Source organism: Scatophagus argus, chromosome 10 (genome assembly GCF_020382885.2).
Source record: "Scatophagus argus isolate fScaArg1 chromosome 10, fScaArg1.pri, whole genome shotgun sequence".
In the NCBI taxonomy this organism is placed as follows: Eukaryota; Metazoa; Chordata; class Actinopteri; family Scatophagidae; genus Scatophagus; species Scatophagus argus.
Window position 1 is genome coordinate 18,343,163 of NC_058502.1, and position 21,429 is coordinate 18,364,591.

Below are 21,429 nucleotides of genomic sequence, written 5' to 3' on the forward strand. Positions count from 1 at the left end.
CATACTATATGATGCCTGTGATTAAAAACATTTCCTTTAAATTTAAGAAAAATCAGCTGCAAGTAAATTGAGATTTTTACAGTATAGTGGTGATTAATAAACAGTCAAGGTTTTAATGACTGTAAAACAAACACCTGTGCTCATTTGGGAGGTACCCATTTAAAGTGGTTCCACGAAAAAAGAAAAAAAAAAAAAAGCTAAAACATGACTAGACTAGTGGGAAGTTGGTCTGAATCTGATCCAGTAACAAATTCCCAGTTTCCCTGGCACAATATGTGCAGTCTGGAGAAAAGGGAATGGATGCCTTAAAACTCCATAATTGTTGATAGTCATGCAGGAGCCTGCATGTTACATCTTAAGTTGCTTCTGGATTTACATAAATCTAGTCTATGACAAGAAACTATTACAGATTACAGAGACTTATCATAACAGGCTATTCCTCATAAACAGCAGTAAAACTAATGAGCACACAAACAAGCTCAGATACAAAAACAAGCAAGACAAATGACATACTGACAGTTTATATCACAAATGCCTAAATTTAATTATAGACTCCAGTACCAGTAATCATTCACTGCACACTGTCTATGATACTGTACAGTTATATCTCTACGTAGTGTATCAGATTTGACATAACCTTGAGGAATACTGTATTGAATTGCACTGGGTTTTGGCATATTAGGAAAAGAAACTCAAACACATTCGTAGTGCTGGTAGAAAAATCAGCTCTTTCAAAACAAATCTCAAGAGTAAACAAAACCGAATCCACATGGTTTCATACAATATGCACATCTAACACGTATCACATGTTACATGATGAGGCAGAAACATAAACAAGTGTAAAATAGTTAGGAATGCATAAGACATTAGTAAAATGAAACATTTAAAAATTACTTCAGTCTGATCACATCACCTATAAGGGGCGTTATTTTACCTCAAATTAGTAATATGTCTGCTACCTCTGCTATATTTATTATAGTTTTACTAGAGAGCCATCAATCCTCTCTGTTACAGAGATGATGAAAAACCACAACTTGTTCTCCAATTTCCATGTCAATGACTCCACTTACAGTTAGGTTCGAATATTTTAGGACAGTTCTTCATTTGGCCTCTGTACACCACCACACTGAATTTAAAATGAAATATTCAAGATGTGAGCAAAGTGAAGACTTTCAGCTTTAATTCAAGGGTTTGACAAAAGTGTGTCATTAACCATATAGGAATTTCAGCCATTTTTATACACCCACCAACATTTGGGTGGCTTAGAAATTATGGAACAAATGGATGACTAGCAGTTTCACGGAAGGTGTGGCCTGTTCCCTCGTTAGTCCATGACAAATCAAGCAGATAAAGGTCTGGAGTTGGTTCTGAGTGTTACATTTGCATTTGGTAACTGTTCCTTAGAACGCTCAACATGAGGTTCAAAGAGGTGTTTATGCAAGTGAAACAGGCTGAAAACATCAGGAGTGGCCAAAAAACAAAACAATTTGGAACAAGGAATTAACTGTTAAGCTCCATCAAAACAACAAAAGACTTGAAAGCCCATAGAAGACAATTATGAAGACAACAGAATTCTGTCATTGGTGAAGAAAAAACCTTTTCACAACGTCTAGCCAAGTCAAGAACATTTTTGAGGAGGTAGGCATGTCATGTGTAAAAGTCTGCAGTCAAGAGACGGCTTCATGAATGTAAATTACAGAGGCTTCACAACAAAATGCAAATCACTGGGAACGCTCAACAACAGTCGGCCAGATTAGACTTTGCCAGAAAACACCTAAATAAGCCTGTCCAGTTCTGGAATAAGATTCTCTGGACTGACGAAGACAACATTAACTTGTACCAGAATGATGGGGAGAGAAAAGACTGGACATGGAAAGGAACACAAGACAAGACTGAAGACAGAAAGAATAACAGACAAGCAACAGCTGAAGAAAGCCACAGTAAAGACCTGGCAAAGCATCTCAAAGGAGGAAAGTCATCATTTAATCATCTCCATGGGTTCCAAAACCAAAATGGGGCTGTATAAAAATGGCTGTAATTCCTAAATGGTTATTGCCACACTTTCATCAAACCCTTTGGAAAAGCTTCACCTCGCTCACATCTTGAGTGTTTCATTTCAGATCCAATGAGGCAGTGCAAAGAGGCCAAAAAACTTGTAACTGTCCCAATATAAATGTACGTAACTGTACATGCATAACAGTAAGGTCAATTTTAAACAACTCAATCCAAGTTATTTGTCTGACAGCAAACTGATGAGGCCTGATGACACTGAAAATTTTTGTCAGTATATGTTTTAAATGAACTGAAACCTGAGCAAAATGTGAAGTGAACCTTAACTCTGGGTGTATATATATGTATACATATAACACCCAACAGGAGCCTTCTATAAGTATTAAACCCTTTCTTTTTTTTTTTTTAATTGGAATGCCAAGCTTGAGTAGTGTTCTTACAATGTCTCTGAACTTTGCCTGACTCATAATAATTTATCTGTCAATAAAATTAATTTGCAGATTTTAAAATAATGTAAAATGTCTAAAATGTAAGAGAGACAGAGCTGCATATACATGTTCAAAAAAGCCATTTTAAAAGGGGATGTGCACCTTCTACAGTGTTTTCACATTGGACCATTTGATTAACTGCAGTTAAGCTGGGGTGACATTACTGTCATAGAGGTTGAGTGACAGGAAGTGGCTGAATAATGTCTTCAATGGACACGAGCCAAAATCAACAACCACGGTTCATCAGATCTCATAAAAGGACATATTCATCAATGTATGTTTACGGCGCAATTAGTTTTACAGTGTGCATGTAAATGTAGCCAGAGAGCATTTATGCTGGTCTGAATGACAACAGTGTGAAGATTGTAAGAGGTCATCCAGTGGTCAAACCATTGTCCAATGGGCTTTTGTTACTGCCCCTTGAATGTGAGGTGGGAGACGCTTGACAAAGAAAAAATAACAGGACAGAACAGCAAGTCCTGTGGGTCACTTTCTCAAAAAGTGACAGGTCTTTGTTGTCAATGAACCTTGGTATTCTTGGGATACTCATTATCAGAGCAGTCAAACCTCTGAGAGAATGTTTCCTACACATAAACATATAGATTAACTGGGAATATAATACAGTCACATAGAATTCACTAGAACTTATGATTAATCTAATTTCTGTAATAATTAAAATCAACAAAAATCCATCTCATAAACTTGATGCCAATTTGAGAGGAAAAAATCAAATGAAAAAAAAAACCCCAAAAAACAATTATTTCACCGATTTGGTACAACCAGGTATGAAAAATTTGTTTTCCACATTAATAAAAAAATAAAACAAAATTACATTATATTTGATTGGAAGATAAAACTAAAGGATGATTCTATCTGTGGTAGCCACATGCCTAATATTGATGATATAATGCCACACAAAAATTTCCTCCACTCACAGAGTGAATTAACATGATGGCCTCTCAATATACCCACACACACACACGCACACACCCACAGCGCATGATATATCCATTTTCAATGCTGTTGCTGTTGTCACACTCCAAGTGCTGGGCAGAGTAAGTCCAGCTCCTTTTGTGCCTCTTCATCCTGAGGAAAGATTATTTAAAATAAAATATGAGTCAAAGTGGATTCTTTACAATGCATTTTACAAAGAGAGACAAGTCAGATGGAGTAACCCAGTGAGACGGATATGAACACAGCATTACAATAAGACAGTGATAAGGTCTACCTCTTTGGACACAGCATTCATTGAACAAGCAGCTTGACACATCTTCCTAGCGTTCTGACTCTGTCCGAGGTCCTTGTAGCACTGCCATTGAAAAGAGCAGGAGTGATCAATGCACTCGGCACAATCCCCCACAACAGTAGGATCCACAGTGTAATTCCAAAACAGTGGCAATGTAAAGTTTCTAATACTGACCTTAGCTAGAAACACATAGTTGAGTTTGGAATATTCTGGATGGATCTCCTCAACCTGAACAAAGAAAACATTCTCTTTCAGCTTTGGAAGACAATTTAGTCTTTAGTGTTCATATTGCATGTCTGTTCCCAGCAGCTGCCTCAACCTCAACAGCCGCCCCCCCCCCCCCCAGTTAGTCAGGTACTGATAACCATTGATTATAGGCTGGGGACCTACATAACCATACAGGATGTTTTTTGTCAAATCTCTTGAAGCTTACCGGAGGCTCTCCTCCAGGTGATGAGCGACATGCTGTAACAAGGCCCGCTTAAATCAAATTGATGGATACACAAGACGTGAGGAAGAGGCATGCACAGGAAGATTGGCCAGAAGCAAAATTAATTTCTCTACAATATAAACATTTGCACTGTCGGAACACAGATTAAGTCTTTGTAAATACAAAGCATTTGGCCTTGGAAAACTGGTACAAGAGTGACCTGAAGGCAAAATGCAAGTGAACCCAAGACAAACAGGACACAAACAGTTTTAATAATCATGGTATCTCAGAGCAGAATATGCAATCTATTAAACATCATGGAAATAAAACAAGCCACTTCCCAGGGATTAAAGTAAAAAGTAGGATTTTTTTTCAGGCTATGTCAGGCCTATGTTATCAGGATTCTAATCAAAAGACATATAAGGCATTCAAGAATATTATGGCCGATACACAGTATAAACAAGACTATTCGGACACACCTCTTTATGGAGCTGTTTTTCAGGGGTTGGGTGCCCCTTGGCCAGTCAGCCACAAAGCACTTGGTTATTTTTTAATATGTGAGGGCTGAGGTTATTTAAAACATGTATATTTTGCACCCAACTGGCCCCAACTGAGAAGCGGCTACTCTACATTGCCCCTAGGTGTGAGTGTATGTATCTGTGGTTGTCTGTCTTTGTGTGTCAGCCCTGAAATTGACTGGCGACCAGCGCAGGGTGTACCCCACTCCTCGCCCACACTCAGCTGGGATAAGCCCCCGTGCGACCCTGATGGTAAGTGATATGGATAATGGATGGATCTCTTACTGGCACCAGGGACATAACGGCAAGTAGCCAAGACAAAGACAATGATGATATTTACTCTCCTCTCAGGAATAAATCAACAGTGTGGAAATATTTTAGATTTCGGAGAAAAGACAGGTCAACAGACAAAGCACATGCCAAATTCAACAAATAAACTATGTTTAATATACTAAGCACCCACATTGAGTGGAAAAATTCCTAAAGGTGTAAGTATGCTTCAAACAAAGTGCTTGTCAGATTGTCAAATGGCATCTGCCGGACATGGACGACACGTTTCAGCCTTAAGGACTTCTACGTATAGAAGCTGGGAAGAAAACAGCAAATCGCAGCACCTTAAGAAAATTCTTCAATGCGTCCTCAACTGTAGCACTTGGAGGCTCTCCAAATAATGTTGCAGCAACTTTCCTCTCAATCCATGACAACTGAGCCACCTGCAAAATAATAAATTAACAGCTCAAGTTAAAGGCCAATTATGTACATTATTTTTGGAACAACACCACCCACACAATAGGCTAAAAACAGAGTCTCACTGCCCTCTCGGGTTTAATGTTTCACATGTTGGGTGTGGTTAGATGAGTGCAGGTTAAACCACCGGAGGTCAGCAAAAACAAGATTTTCACGGGATGTTAAATTAATTTTTAAGACATCAGGACTAGCTGTTGGGAGTCGCAGTGGTCTTCAAGTTTTTTCTTGATGTAGTTCTTATAAGCTGAAAAAATGTTCCAAGTGAAAATTACATTAAGATTTTCTCATCAGGTCTTATGTTTTGCTGCAGAGGGAAAATAGCTCCAACATGAAACTGCTTGCAACAAGGTCTGTGCATTATCTGGAGTAACTGGGTATTGAGTATTTAAAATACACTTCATTTGGTGCTATGCAAATATGCAAAGTGCCATATAGCTCCATTATATTCATGAAAAAGCAGACATCTCTGCAGTTGATACCTCCAAAATTTAGCAACTCACACCAACATGGATATATGGCGCTACAGATAAAAGGAAAAAAATGTGTTTTTGATTTTGGGGTGAACTCGCCCTTAAACATTTAATCAAAACAAAGTAATGCCTTTTGTAAGTATCCATTTCCACAAACAAGTATACATAAAACTTTCTAGCCAGTTTGATTACACATCATTTTTCTTAACTATTCCAGGCCAGAAAACACTTCCCCAACTGTGACTTTTCAAGTATATCCATGACCACAAGTACCCTGTACACTTTTCTACTGACACAGAAGAAGAAGAAGAAGAAGATGATAATGGCCAGGACAAGCCTGGGTCAAACATGTAATGTTCCTGCCTCGTACCATTCATCAGAGCAACATCTAATTGCAGGTGTAGCATTGCTTTGGCGTCATCACAAGACCTTTCAAACAGATCCGCTGGCTGAATACAAACAGTAGATCATTGTTTAACATGAACGCACCACAGACAGCCCATAAAATTCAATCCCTGAAAATATCGGATGTCTCTGCTCCACACAGTCCCTTCTCACTCAATCTCTGGGACCAACAATGGAGGTGAGTACTATAAAATTTAGTCAGAGCAATGTCTGTAATAACTTCCTTCCTTACAAATATCTCATGAAACAACCCAACAGCACATATCTGTAAACCTTTATGTCTAAATGATAGTAGTTCATCATCACACATTATTTTCAATAAGAGCAGCAATGATTCAGTGATTGACAGACATGATGTTCACAGAAACAATCACTAACTCCATCAAAAACTGCTTGGACCAGGAACAGGATAAAAATGATGTCCTTGGTATAATCTGATTTCTATCAAACAATGGCTGGTGTCAACCTCCTGTAGCAATTTCTGCAAATATTGCAGAGGGCAAAACAAATCTCAGGGAAACCTAAACAGAAAATGAATGAGGGGAAACTGTGGGTGGGTTAGCAAAGGAAGACGAGAGGCCGTGCAGACAAGTCAGCCTCAGTAAATCTTTTGTCTAGGTCAGGAGAGATGGGAGACATACAGTATATGCGTTGCACAGTGTTGGTAGGGTTACATACAGCGTAGCACCAGCGGCCCAGAAGGTAGTAGGACATGGGGTCTTGTGGCTTCAGCTCAATGGCTTTATCCAAATGATCCTGTGAAGAAAGACAAACAAACAGACAGGGAGAAGATTTTCACTGTTGATTCATGACACGACTGCTATTTCCACTGCCTTCTGTTATGACCTGATCTGTCCTGCTTCACCAACCCACAAGTATTTCACAAACACCACTTACACACGCGATCTTGCAGGGCGAGCGCATACACCAGACAGTCACACACCCTCCCTCACTCATTCCTTTCCTTTCTCCCTGCCTCAGATTCAATTTTTTTCATATCTTTCCTCTCCAGTGCCCTATCTCTCCCTCTTTTCACCTGTCAAGAATTTTGAAGCAGCTGACAGAGGATTAAATGCTACGTGCTGTTGTTTTTATGCAAGTGAGTGGTTGTAGGAATGACCTCTGGCCTAAGTGATACAAGAAACCATTCCATTCTACTCAAAGTATATGGGAGAAACAGTGCCCATATACTACATATAAATGAAAAATGGATACATTAAATAGTGGTAGCATTTCACTAATTGGTCATGATGAGTTTCAGGATTTGCACAGTCCCAGGTGCAGCACAAAACAGGACTGCTTTCTGTAATAACAACAACAACAACAACAACAACGTACCTTAAAGAGGTATCCGTTCTTTATTTTGTTCTGTACTGTGTCATATTCTGCCATAATGCCACACATGATGGCATACCTGCAGAGAGACAACATTCTGTTTTACAGGTCAGGTTTACAGGCATACTACTTGGTGATTTTACAGTTTGTACGTTTTAAAATGAACATACAAAGTTTCATTAAAACAGTAAATTTGTTTGCTGTATCTCAGCTGCAAAAAGGCAATGACCACTTCCACTGGCAGTAAACAACTAGAATATGGTTATACGCCCCTGTACACCAGTTAAGTTGCAGCTTACATCCAAGACTGTCCAGACTAGTATACGCAGTGATTGGCTGAGCTCTTCATCACATCGTGCAGCAACGATCACGTCAAGTTTAATATCAGCAAAACCAATGAGCTTGGGCTGGACTACAATATTTCAAATATGGATGCAAAGAAAAATATGCTGCAAAGAAGCTTCAAATACGGATGCTTCACGCACATCTTCAACCTGACAACCAACAGAAGTTTGACACAGTCAGCACAGCAAAGACCCAAGATTAGTCTCGAGTTGAATAATGGACAGAAAATATTGATGTCATAATGAAGCTGACCTTTGTTCTTTGGATATAAGATATAAGATGTAATCGCTTCTTCATTTCATCTGGTCGGTATCATATGTATGAAATATTGTCATAATTACTGCACGAACTATTGATTTATGGCTAGAAATGTGTTATGAGGTCATAATGATTTTGGAGCACCAAAATCTAATCAGTTAATCTTTGAGTCCAAGTAAGTGTGTGTGCCAAATTTGATAAAATTCCTGAGATATCGCCTTGACAAGAATGGGATGGACAACCCAAAAGCAAAATGCTCCTGGCCATGATTATGCCCTATTGGGATTCATTTTTATTTATTTATTCTTTATTTATTCTAAAAGCACATGCCTCTAATACTCCAATACGCGTATGTTTCACATTCACAAGATGAAAGACATCATATGCTTCAAGATACGTGCTGGTGAGACAATTGAATAGTGTCTGAAAGTGGGTGTGAATCATTAGTATCAATGGTCATCAATCAATCAAACAATGGTTTCAGTGTTTACAACTTTCATCAAAAGATGAAACAGAACTATTCCTCTTGTCATGAAGAAAAAAGATGTCAGGGAATTGCAGGAACAATAACGTAAACTTGCACTGTCTAATGTCCAAGTTTGGAGGCACGTTAAGCTGATGTGCTAGCATGCAGTTCATGTCTCTGCAATCTATTTGTACTTTGTGCGTTACAAAGATGCAAAAATGGAAACCAATGAAGTGACACCAATTAAGCAATTAAGCAACAGAGCCGAAGCTCAGCATTTCTCATATATATATATATATATATATATGTAATTTTTTTTTGTCTTTTATTTTTAATTTTTTTCTACAATTTCTTCTGTTTGTTTGTAGCATGTACGATCTAGCCTATACAACCTGCTCTCAAAATGCAAAATGATAGATGCACCAAATCCTGTGGGAAACACTGGGAACAGGTATACACACCTTTGCACTATGATGCTGTATGACTGGGTCTCCAAAGAACCTTACTGCTATCAGTTGATACTTTACATGTAAATTAGTTGAAATATAAGACTGAGTTGAAAGGATATAAAGTTTTAAGTGGTCTGAAATGTGTGGAATAGTAACTAATAGTGTGTTTATTCTTGTAATGGTAGTGCAGGGTGTGGCCACGCTGCCGCTTGCTGGCGGGCGATGAGTACAACTGTAATAATTATTGATTGCAGCAACACAGAAGTCAATTAGTGAAATTTGACATACATGGAAGGGCTGGTGAGAGGTTCTACATTACCTTTCAGTCACACCGCCCTTTGTTCTGGGTCACTAACAATGAAAAACCAAAGGAGCATTGAAAAAACATCAACACTCTTCAGCAAGACTCTCATTATAAAATGAGATTTCAGCTTCGGAAGGTGTAAGTCAGCATGACGCTGTGGGTTTGGAGAGGAGAGAGCTGATCAAAGTCTTTTCACTGCAAGGCTGCTTTAATCCTGCTGGTACTCTGTCAAACACCACAGAGCGACATAAACACCTTTTTATATGAAGGATCAGTGGGTACAAAGGTCATCTGACAGTGTCGTCTGACATGGTGGTGCTGATGGTAGATGGAATCTGCAACTGTGTGTGTGTGCACCGAAGTGTCTGGTATGTGTGAATGGATTTTTGTTTTTAACATTGCAGGATTTAATAGACACTGGCTACTGTTCTCCGTAGTCGCTCTCACTCTTTTTTGTCTGGTTCTCTGGATTGTGATCAGGCACAGCATGCTAGCACAGAACACCGAGACAAAAAAAAGGGGGTGAAATGTAGTGAGTTGTGGCAGAGGGTAAACTGTACAACATGACTTGTAGGTAATCACTAAAATGAGATAAAGTAGGTACAATGATCTTTCTTAGCAGGTAACAACGTGATATGACTTGAGTTGAAAATTTTCCAAGCACTAAGAGAGCACTAAACAAGATCCATAATTCAGGTGGTTGTAAATGGGTGAAACATCATTGAAACATTAATCTTTGTGCGAACTACCATGACTCCAACTTGCTGTGGGGGGTGTGGAAAATTAACAGTGCTAAAACAAGTACTAACCACATCACTTATAAGTGGCCTAAATATTCCCTTCAAAGCAAACAAAGACAGATGAACTGTGTGGAACTGTAACCAAAAAGATCCAAAAAAGATCTGTGTTTATTTTTCTAATGGTAGTGCAGGGTGCGGCCACGCTGCCGCTTGCTGGTGGTTGATGAGTGGAGAGCTCCACAACATCACAGGAGCAGAGATGCTATCTGTCTGCAGTTGTGCTGCATAGCTTCCAATGAAAACAGACTGCTGGATGTAAAGGCTTTGAGCAAATCCATCACCGGAGACTAAATACATGCTGTGAGGAAACAGAGTCAGAACACAGTTGGTCGGCGCTTGGCTGCCACATTTTAATCAAATTTTGTGCATTAAGCGGTAGGAGGTGCTCACAGTATCCAGTGGTTTCATAATCTGGTCAAATGATCCAATTTAAACATAGTGGGAAAATGAAAGCAACAGTTTTTCAAAATTTGTAAATGAGAAGTGTGAACAGAATTTAACAAAAATGCACTTAACAGCCAGGAAACCATCTGCTTGATTAAATACTGACATTCTCTTTGCACCACCATGAGCACCGGAGTAAAATGAATGTTAATACTATATAGAGGGGGTTTGCATAAGACCTACACAACACCTGCCATGAATGTGAAGGGGTATTTAAAAACATTTACGACTGACAGTCAGTCAGTTTTAACGCAAAGCTGATGTTGTTCGAGATGTCTTAGTTATGACAACTTGAATTTAAGACAACTTGTCATAAACATCATCATAATGACTTTGACTTTGGCCGTCATGAAACCATTAAACTGCATCATGCAATTTTCATGACCTCAACTACAGTGGTGGAATTTGGACTCATTAAGATGTCATTTAATGTTACAAGGCCTCGTTGATGACAGGAAGTAAGTACTGAGGTGATTTAGAGAGATTTACTGGTAACTTAAGTAAGCTACCAGTCAAGTTACGAGATCAGGACATCCAGTCTGATTGGTACTGAACATGTGCAACACTCAGGAGGTGAGAAATAATTATGGCACAATTATAAAAGTCTCATAAGAGCCAATATCAAAACAAACCATACAAATCATACAAATGTATAGTGTTAATGACAAAAAAAGCGACAAGAGGAAAAAGAGAGAGAAAAAAACAAGCGGGTTTATCTATAATGAAAATAATCAATAGTTGCAGGGTTAGGAAATGATTGAAAATGATGTCTGCTTCAACCATCCACAGCAGTAAAATCCTGCTTTTTCATCATTGCATGAGTCATAATAATAATAATAATAATAATAATAATGATATCATATATAATACTCAAATAGGGCACTTTACTGCACTGAGTACTTTTACTAATCAACAACAACAATAATAATAATAATAATAAAATCTTTACTTACAACCTTATGCAGATGAACAAAGTAAATTATAAAATACTAATCCTGTTTCATTAACAAGAAGCAGTGCTTGCTTCTCTTCACTGGTTGAAATCACCCACAATGCCCTGTGAATCCAACTAATGATCTCTGTGAACTATAATCTTCCTTCAAGAGTTATGCTAACTAGTCAGTCATTCCTCCCTCTCTCTCTCTCTCTCTCTATGAACATGCTGAACTATTTTAACGTGATTAAATGTAATAAATCGTAGTAGTGGTGAGGAGTGAAGAGAGCGACCAGAGCAGCATACCCGAAAGGAATATAATTATAATTAAGATTGAGCATTACTCAGGTGAAGGCTGTGGGAGAGATTGCTCAATATACAGGTTACCACAACACGTATTTTTACATCCCTCTGATTGGCCAACTCTAACATTATTCAGCATGTAGCAATTTTGGCAGTTTTTACTAATATGTGATCCAACAGTGCCAGTGGCAGTGTTGCTCATGATTGGAACAACATATAACAGAATTATCTCATCTCTGCACCCAGACTGTCAATAGAAGTTCAATCTGATCCTATGCTTCTGTCGTCTATACGTATAAAAAAAACCCAAAACAAAACATATAGAAATCATGCATCAGATTTCCTGGACCATGCATATCTATTGTTATTGTGTGAAACAACACCACAAATTCAGCGGAGAGGCGGAGACAGGTAAGGGGAGGGAGCGTATAAGGAGTCGGAATGTGGAGGTGTGTCAAGCCTTAGGGGCCAGTGTGCAGTTGTTTATCGTTTCCTTTCTTCTCTGAGTTGAAACTCTATCTCTCCTTGACTGTATAAGGGAAGAAAGGGGAAATAACAAGAGGAGAAGGAAAAGTGGGTGGAGGCAAAACATGACAGGGGGAAGACAAGATGAGGACAGAACACTTAATTGCGCAAGGTTAGTCCGAGTTTTTATCGCAGCTCAGTGAAATCCCCCACTCTGCCGGGCAAAAACAAAAGGGCCTAAGTGTCAGCTGCTTGGAGGAAACAGCAGATTGATTTCAGCCTTCAAATCCAAACATAGAGAGCTCATTCAAAACAGAGAGGGCCAGGCAGGACTCCAGGCTAAAACTTGTGCAGAAACCGGAGGAGGAACTTGAGGAATACATGGACAATCTGTGTGAGACATTGAGTGGGAGTGTGTGAAGTGTGTTGATATACCTAGCCCATAACAGAATGAGCTGTGTGTGTTTTAGTGTTTTCTCTGCATATGAGGTGGTATTTGTACCAAGTGTTCCCACAGTGAAGAGCACAGTGAAGTTTACACTGACACCATGTTTCCATGGCTACTGGGAACAGAGCACAATGCTGCCGTGGTGACACCAACGATGGCCGCAGCAAACAGAGGCACGTGTTTGAAATTAAAGTTGTCTTTGTAGAGGTCAGAGTGACCCCACCCCCCTCTGACTGGCACTGCCACAGGCTCCCTGCTTAATCCGCGGCCCTTTGTACCATCAGAGAGGCCCTATAGTGAGGGATTTACATGGGCTGAATTCACACAGGAGGGATCATTGAAAACACACCTAAAGAACAAAGCGGGCAATACAAGAATGCAATCACATCTCACAGCCTGCTAAGACTGTACAAGCAGGCTTCATACTTGCTGTCCCGAAAGAACCTCATGCAATCCAATGCATGCATACTGTAGGCCCACTCACACACATTCATACACCTGTACACAAATACACCTCTTATGCTATATTCACCTCTTGCAGTCCACACATCAGCTCTCTTTGTAAAGTGGTTTACTAGAAAGCTTGGGACCTCACAGCCACACATTACTGGAGTGCTTTTGAAGAATGAAACCTGAGAGGAGAGAGGTGGAGGTATCTCACTCTGTCACACACAGAGAATTAAAATATTTTGGGTTGTGACAAGTGTGGAGAGGCATGGAGATGCTGATAGCATTCATTTCAATGGTGCTCTTTGACTCAAGTGCTTCAACAGACAGCCAGCTTCAAAAGAGCCCTCATTACCTTCACCTGGGAAAGGAACAGAGATCTGGTGCATGACAGAGTTGGAAAGTATGCATAATCTCCTGTGAAGTGATGACTGTTGCCCAGACATCACATTCATTCATCACTTCAGGTCTCCCAACTTGCTGTTATTCAAATAAATATAAACCCATAGAATGTGATTTATGGTGTTTTGTTAAATACAAAATTTTGTGAATGTGGACTCAACACTGCATTTATGAGGCCAAGGCCAATGCAGTGGTTTCCACTTGTGCATACAGTGTCCAGCTGGATCAAAATCACAGCCAGCTGGGGACGGGGAACGAGGGGCGGGGGGCAGCTCTCCACTTGCTGGTGAGACAGATTTGGGTATGCAGTTCAGCTGGAAAAGCTCTGCTTCAGCAAGACAGTATGCAGTTTATTTTCAGATAACGTTAGCCAAGACAGAACATCATTCACTTGACCGGTATTTACAGAATATTGGCATTCTACAGCATACCTGCAATATGGTATAAAGATCACTTTGTCAATATTGTGTTGTAATACCTGCAAAACAAATTCCCTTCTCATCAGCCTCAGCTGTGCTCTCGATGTTGTTAGTGCTAACTAACATAGACTAATATGCCACTTCTGCAATATGCAGCATGTTAGTTAAATTAGGGACTGCTGCATGTTCACACTATATAATGACTATGTGTCACAGGCCGGGTCCTGGTAGGGGCACAGCCCATGAAGGAGTGTCTTCCAAGACACATTAAAGACAGGCTGAACCTGCTCCTCTTCCTGAAGCAAGATATTCTACTACAAAGCTAATTTCACCAGCACAGAATGACTTATGGGATACCATCTCATACAAAGTATAAACCGTTTGTGTCCTGGAAAATGTAGTCAAAAAGTCCCTGCATTGGGTGGAGCAACTGAAATGCCTGTTAAGACATTTTCGGTGTAAAATCAGATCCAGGATCCAGGCCCTTTAAATAGTGCACAGCTGCAGTGTCACTAACATCTGTGACTTGCCCTGCCAGCTACAGATACAACAGAGCAGGTTTTCGAGGCCGTCCTACCTGCTAAACTGTCAATCAAAGGAGTCGGAGTGGATATGAATGAAGCTGCTTTGGTTTACTGGCTCCAGTTTCTATTTTGTACATCCAAAAAATTTTTCATTAAATATCCACAAAGAAAAAAAAACTTATTTGGTGGAAATTACAATTGTATAATATTCTGTTTTAGAGATCATGATCAGTAATCTGAGACTCTTTTAAAGGCTGTACCACGAAAACAAGGGATGAGCCTGTGGCCTCATTTTTCATTTTCTCATTAAACTGGAAAGTCGAGATTCAAAAGCTCTGTCCCTCTCTGTAACTTATAGCACACAGTATACAGCAGTTCCACTGTCAAAGTCTTTGTGCTGATGACAAAATCCAAATGCATATCTTCATTTTGCAATTGCAATAATATTTTGTCGTGCCTATCATTCGCTGAAATGCTATATATTTCACCAGTGTTTTGCATGCGAATTTCAGTGGTGCCTGCATCATTTTTATTTGTGCATGTATTTACCCAGATCCAGAAAAGCTGTTACAAAACTATAAGTTATAAATGATGAGAACAAATTTCATAGTCAGTAAAGTATTCAGCATTCATTTGAATCAATTCCAACCTCTAACAGAGTTGAGTTAAAGAGTTAGATTAGTGTAGATAGGTTACGTCGAAAAAGCCATTCATGCACTTTGGCTACTTAGCCTCTGTAAAGAGTTTCAGTGGCAGAGCAGGAACTGACTGGCAAAGCATCTAAACAACATCTGCCAAACTGTGACAAGCTGGGCAGCATTCAGGAAAACAGGTGACAAGTTTTCTCACGGCATTGGTACGCTAAGTAAACAGTTACCTCAGACATAAACTTCCTTGCAACACCGCCTGGCACCGTCCCCAGTCCCTGCCTCCTCCTTTCTCGCAGTGTGTGGCTTTACCTACTTTGCTCTGTCCATTCCATTTAGGCAGTGTTTCTGCTCAGCTTAAGAATCTTACAAATTCCATTAGTGGATATAGGATTAAGCATTAAGCTTTTTTAAAGCTGTTGCTCTTAATTAACTAAACAAACACGGCCTTCTACTTCACTTGATGTCTCGAGTGCTGCGGTATGTGCATGAGCTAATGCTAATTATTCCCTAACGAACAGAGCAAACAGGGCTGCTGGACTGAGCAGACGGTTTGGGTCTGTTAGTCAAAGACTAACCACATGGTTTCAATTACATAGGAAACTAATTCAACTAATGGAATTGATGGTAACAAATACATAAACTGGTAAAACTGTTAGTGTTATATAAACAGGCACATATTACTGTGTGGTATTCATATATGCTCATGGCTCAGTGTTGAACATTAGTTAATAAAAGGGGCTTTGCATCATTTTATTGCAGCTGTATCCGAAGCAGTGTTCAAATCCCAGCATTTGCAAGTTGATCTGAGAGCTGCGCCTGGTGCAATCTTTATTTCTCTATTCCAGTCATGAATTCCATGTGTGATCAGCAGTCAAGTTTTGACATGAGCAGTGTTTCAGAAGAGGAATGCACCACTAGGGCCTGCACAAATACAAATGGGATACATGTCATCAGACCCACTCTGAACAACTAACTAAAAGCAAGGGAATTTTTCCCTGAGTCATGGAGCAACCAGGGAGGTATACAAGGGGAGAGGATCCTTTGTCTAAGAATGACCTGTGGCAGCTAGATTCCACTTAACTCGTGGTTACACCAAGGACCACTCAGAGAGAGAATTATTGGCCATTTGAAACATCCACTAGCATCAAATGGCTGAAACAAAATGTAATGCATTTTTTAAATTCAGCCACTCTTTTAAAGATACAAAAGGGTGACAAAGATGCATGACTCCAAGCATTCAGCAAAGAATTGCTGAAAACCAAACCAACCAAAATATATAATTTTATCGGCACCTTTTCTTTCAAGAAGTTAAATTACATCATTCAAACATGTATTTAAGTCACTCTCTCTTTTACCTCCGTGGGTTTTCTGAGATTTTCCTCTGGATTCATTCAAGTTAAATTTACTAAAATCCCCTCAGAGAGGCCTGAGTCAAACATCCATTCAAACACTTCAAACGGTTGCTTGAGGCTGACGTGTCACTCAAAAGGACAGAGACCTCAAAACCTCTCATCTGTGGAAAGTCCCTGTGTTTATGCTTTCATTCTACCTCATTGCATTTACTGAAAAAGAATTAGAATTCAACCACATGTGATTCAAATAATGGGAGGCAATGACAGCAGTTCAATATCTTTTATAGACTTCCAGCTGTAAAGACCTTACTGGACAGAACAAAAATTAGCTTGTACCTGATGAAATGTGGAAGGAGGGTAACAACTCAAACCTACCACTGATGACTTTCAGCACATGTAGGGTTCAGGCTCACTGCCTCCTCACCAACTTTCTTCCCTAAGAGGAAAAAAAGACAGACAGAGAGAGAGAATGATGCTGTAGTGATACACAAAGTCAACACAGGCAGTTCATACCGGACGCTCTTGTTCACACGACAGAAGAAGAGAGCATGGATTAGTGGAGTCAAGAAGCGTGTTGACTGAGAAAACACAACAGGATACAGACAAATCAAGAAACATCACTGGGCATTGGATTAAAGCGGTAAAAACAGAAGTGATATGAAAAGCAATCCGTGAAGAAAGCTCACTTGCAAATTCTTCATCACACGGTGGAAAAAGTCTCATTCCATTTGCACTATTAATATTTAAATGAATGTTAAACATGTTGCTTTAAATATCCAAATCTCTAGCAATGCCAAATGCTTTGACTCAGGTGTCCTTGCAGGAAGCACATGGTCGGCTCTGATTAGAGGTCCTTTGATAAGGAAGGATTACAGAGAAACAGTAGTAATATCCAAAATACCATCACGTAACAAAAACCTCACCCCATCATTGCTTGTGAACAACTGAGCCTTTTCAGTGATGCCAATTTTCACACCCAGTCATGATGCTATCACCTGTTACCAATGAACCTGTTTACCTGTGGAATGTTCCAAACATGTTTTTTTTTCTTGTTTCCTTTTTTTTTTGAATCAGAAGTGTTTGTGTGTGATACAATAAGGTAAATGTTGTCCTAGATTTCGCCAAGATTTCTCTTGTAGTTACCATCATAACATCATCTCATTCATTGTATACTGTTACCACAGACAATTTGTAAGTTGACAAACATAGATTCTGCTCCAGCAATCCACTAAGGGCCAAGAAGTCAAAATAACTGAGGTCATTGCAGGGATACAGACTTGCATGGATTTGGGTTTTGTGGTGCTGTACCATGTGTTGGGTCTCCAACACTGACTGTTGGAGGTTTGCTCAGTATAACACCATGGTTATAACATTATAGCAACTCACATCCAGAGTGGGTTGCCCGGCAAAAGTGAGGGTATAACACAAGGTTTAGTAGATTACCAGTTTCTGCATGGGTCTTCTTCTCCTCCAGCGTGGAGCTGATGTCATGAACATCGCAGTATGCTCGCGTTAGCCGCCAAAGAAATGCTGAGTTCTGTCCAAACTACCAAAGCACATCAAATGTTAAGACACACTGTTTGTGTTGAGTGACAGGATTACTAAAATCCATCAGCTGAATGTATGCAGGGAGTTACACACCTCCTCTCTCAGCTCCAAAAGGATGTTGAGACTTTCCCTTTTGTCAGATTCAGTGCCCTGATGCAAACAGTCGATCCTCTCAAGGAGGGCAGATAACTTGTCTGCAGGTTGTTCTTCATCTCTCTGTTCTGCATCACTCAGCTCTTCTTCCTCAGAGTCTGTCAGTGCAGTCATATACCTGAAAGCACAAACAAACAGAGAACAAAGCGTTGGTATAAAGAAAAGGTGTAGCTTCAGTTAGCTGTCAGCATGTGCAATTAAACTTTACTGATGTGGATTAGAAAGCTGAACCAAAACCTGGGTGGTTTCAATCATCAGGCTAGACTGTCTCCATCCTGCCATCAGCAAGATGTTCAACATGGCGTCAGGAATAAAGTGTCCAAAAGTTTCCAGCTATAAGAAGACGGCCTGTGTCCTAGTAACTCAATGTAAAAGCCATCTTCGACTTGTGAGGTAAGATGAAAACACCTCAGCCAAGGAGTTTGTTACATCAATCAATCCTGTCTTAAGCATTTTTACAATCAGTTTTCTGCCAGGTGTTGATTATAAAGGATCAATCTTTGCTGCCTGTTTACACACAAATGGCACAGGGTTTGTTTACATAAGTGAGCCACTTAATAAATGCTAGCTGTTAAGAAACTCTCGAAGTCTGAACGTGTATACCTGAAGGCTTTTACACAAACAGAAGGAGACTTGTTTTTCAGGGTGAGGCACGCAACACTCACATTTGATGTTTTATAGTGCGCTTTTAAGTAGTGTAAAGGTACCAACACCCTAAGCTAACACTTAAGAAGCAGCAGTAAAGAAAGAAAAAATTGCTATACCTACGGTACAGGCAAGAATGAAAGACACAAACAAAGGTGAAAATATGAAAAACCTCTATTAAGTGTTGGCAGCAGCTCCATGTGCGTCATTGGTGGTTAAGGGAATATTTTGGGCAGTGAGCCATGGTTCTGGAGGGATGTGTCAGAGCGGGCCACAGACAGCAACACTGTGGACCCAACAGGTGCCTCGCACCAGAGGCTGCTTCCTGTCTCCACCCCACAACACACACCTTCAGCTGAGAGTGGTGTGATTACAGGAGTAACATGAGGGCATTTCAGCTGCAGTCAAGGAGGGAACTGTCAGGAATAACGCATCTCAGCTGACAAAGTCAACAGCACGACTGAGGCCACAATGGTGTGCAGAGATGATGGAATTATGCCCCCTTTTACAGAATACAGCATTATATTGTCTCTTACCATCAACTGCACTCTACTTTAAATGACAACAAATCTGCTTTCAAAATCTATATTTAATACTAACAAAATTACTGAATATAGACTAAGTGTATGTGGAAGGTGTGGCTCAGTGTGACAAACTCACACAGCTATGAAGCACTCTATTTTATTTCGGCTCACTGTCTCCCTTTTGTGACCTGAAAATGTACCATTTCAGATCATGGCTTTCTGCTGAGCACCAGGCAGCACATAGCACACAGACAAAGCTAGCGTCTTGCGGGTGAACACAGTGGACCATTTAGATTTCCACCCAAGAGTTGGCTGAGACTGAAGACTGAATGGTTTTCGGCAATAGCATGTCTGTTGCAAAGCCTTAGGAATACATTTAACATCAGAAAGATTAGTGCATGTATTGCTTGGTGCTAAATGCAAGTTTGCAAAGATCTCAGTTCAGAACAATTTAGTTCAAGATTGTCATTTCTAAAACCAACTAATGTGAGTTTTGACAAAAGCACTGGCTAGCAGTTGCAATATTTTGAGACATCTAGTGTCATAAACTGAGAATTCTGTGACCCATACGATTGTGCGTCATTCAAATCCAGAAACTTAGTATGAAATGGAGAATTACTGTAACTGCTAGAGAAACTAGACTTTAATCTCCATCTGTTTTTATACCATCATTTTGAGATAGTGTGCAAAGCCGTTCTACAATCCCCCTCTCTCGACTAACCCCCGAGTAAACCCTCAAACCTGCAGACAAGGCTCAAACCATTTATTGGCCAATGCATCCAAATTGGGTGTGCCATGTGTTTACTCTGACTGTTGTGGTCTTCTTTTTATTGTCTGCCAGCAAAATACAACAAACAGAGCTGATTTTTAACTCTGGCAAGACAGTTAAATTATTGAACTTGTGTCATTCATTCATTCCCTAATTCATTCATCCTCTTGTCCTTTTATTCATTCAGCAGTCCATTTTCCCTCCCTCTGCAGTTATTTACTCAGTAGAGCTGAAGAGACAGGCAGCAGAGTACTGAGTGATCAGCGCATTCCTGTCACGCCATTCCACAGCTCATGAATAACTTGAGTTGAAGAAAAAAAGAAGCTAAAGATCTATTTGTATTTCTGTGTGTTTATGTAGTATATATACTGTGTGTTTGAGAAGGAACCATTATTATCCTTGTAATGTTACCAGCATTGCATAGCTCTGAAAGAGCAAGTCTAAATACTGTCATTAGCATTTCAACACTGACTAGGACCAGCAGGCCCTTATGACACACATGACAAGTTGTAATATTTTCTGCAGAAAAATTCAGTTTGCAAGAGCAAAATAAAAGAAGCATTCAATACTTTCTCTTACATGAAAAAAATTACACCTGCCCCCCACAAATAAATAAGTCAATGTCATTAACACCTCTGGATCCTTTAGACATTAATTTGAACTACTGAAACAAGTCAAAGTAGCAGATGTTTGCTTTTCTCTGATCGATATTGCTGTAAATCTTTTTGTTCACTGCTGATCAAACAAGAGAAGATATATGGAGTAGGGCCTCAACTAATCATTTTCATTATCAAATAATCTGTCGATTATTTTTTTCAGTTTATCATTTGAGATAATTGTGAAAAATGAACAAAGTTCCACAGTCCCATGGCTAGAGAGTGCCTCCAAAATGGAATCAAAAAGTCAAAGATTTTTAAACACAAAAAATAACAAACACTCATATTTTAGAAGCTGAATAACTGTTATATCAAGTCAGTACCAAAATCAGTAAATAGTTTTACCTTTCACTTTGTATTCACAAGAACCAGTACATCTACCCATTCTCTGTTAACCCTTGTAACACTCTATGTGCTATGTAAAGTTTGAAAGCTTTAACCTTCACTTTCAACAAGCTGTGATCTCATTAGAAGA

General features: G+C 39.6%; 1 protein-coding gene across 5 annotated transcripts in view; it reads right to left on the reverse strand.

The window, feature by feature from the left end:
- Positions 1-3,250: 3,250 nt before the first annotated feature.
- Positions 3,251-21,429, reverse strand: part of LOC124065653 (regulator of microtubule dynamics protein 2) — a 28,253-nt gene continuing 10,074 nt past the window's right edge. For all 5 annotated transcript variants that reach the window (XM_046401246.1, XM_046401244.1, XM_046401245.1 and 2 more), the window contains exons 3-11: positions 18,301-18,478; positions 18,103-18,205; positions 17,035-17,095; positions 7,653-7,728; positions 6,993-7,070; positions 5,307-5,405; positions 3,919-3,972; positions 3,727-3,807; positions 3,251-3,584 (exon numbers count right to left, since the gene is read on the reverse strand). In XM_046401246.1, coding sequence (XP_046257202.1) covers positions 3,531-3,584; positions 3,727-3,807; positions 3,919-3,972; positions 5,307-5,405; positions 6,993-7,070; positions 7,653-7,728; positions 17,035-17,095; positions 18,103-18,205; positions 18,301-18,478 — 784 coding nt within the window. In that variant the 3' untranslated portion in view covers positions 3,251-3,530. The remainder of the gene's footprint in view (positions 3,585-3,726; positions 3,808-3,918; positions 3,973-5,306; positions 5,406-6,992; positions 7,071-7,652; positions 7,729-17,034; positions 17,096-18,102; positions 18,206-18,300; positions 18,479-21,429) is intronic.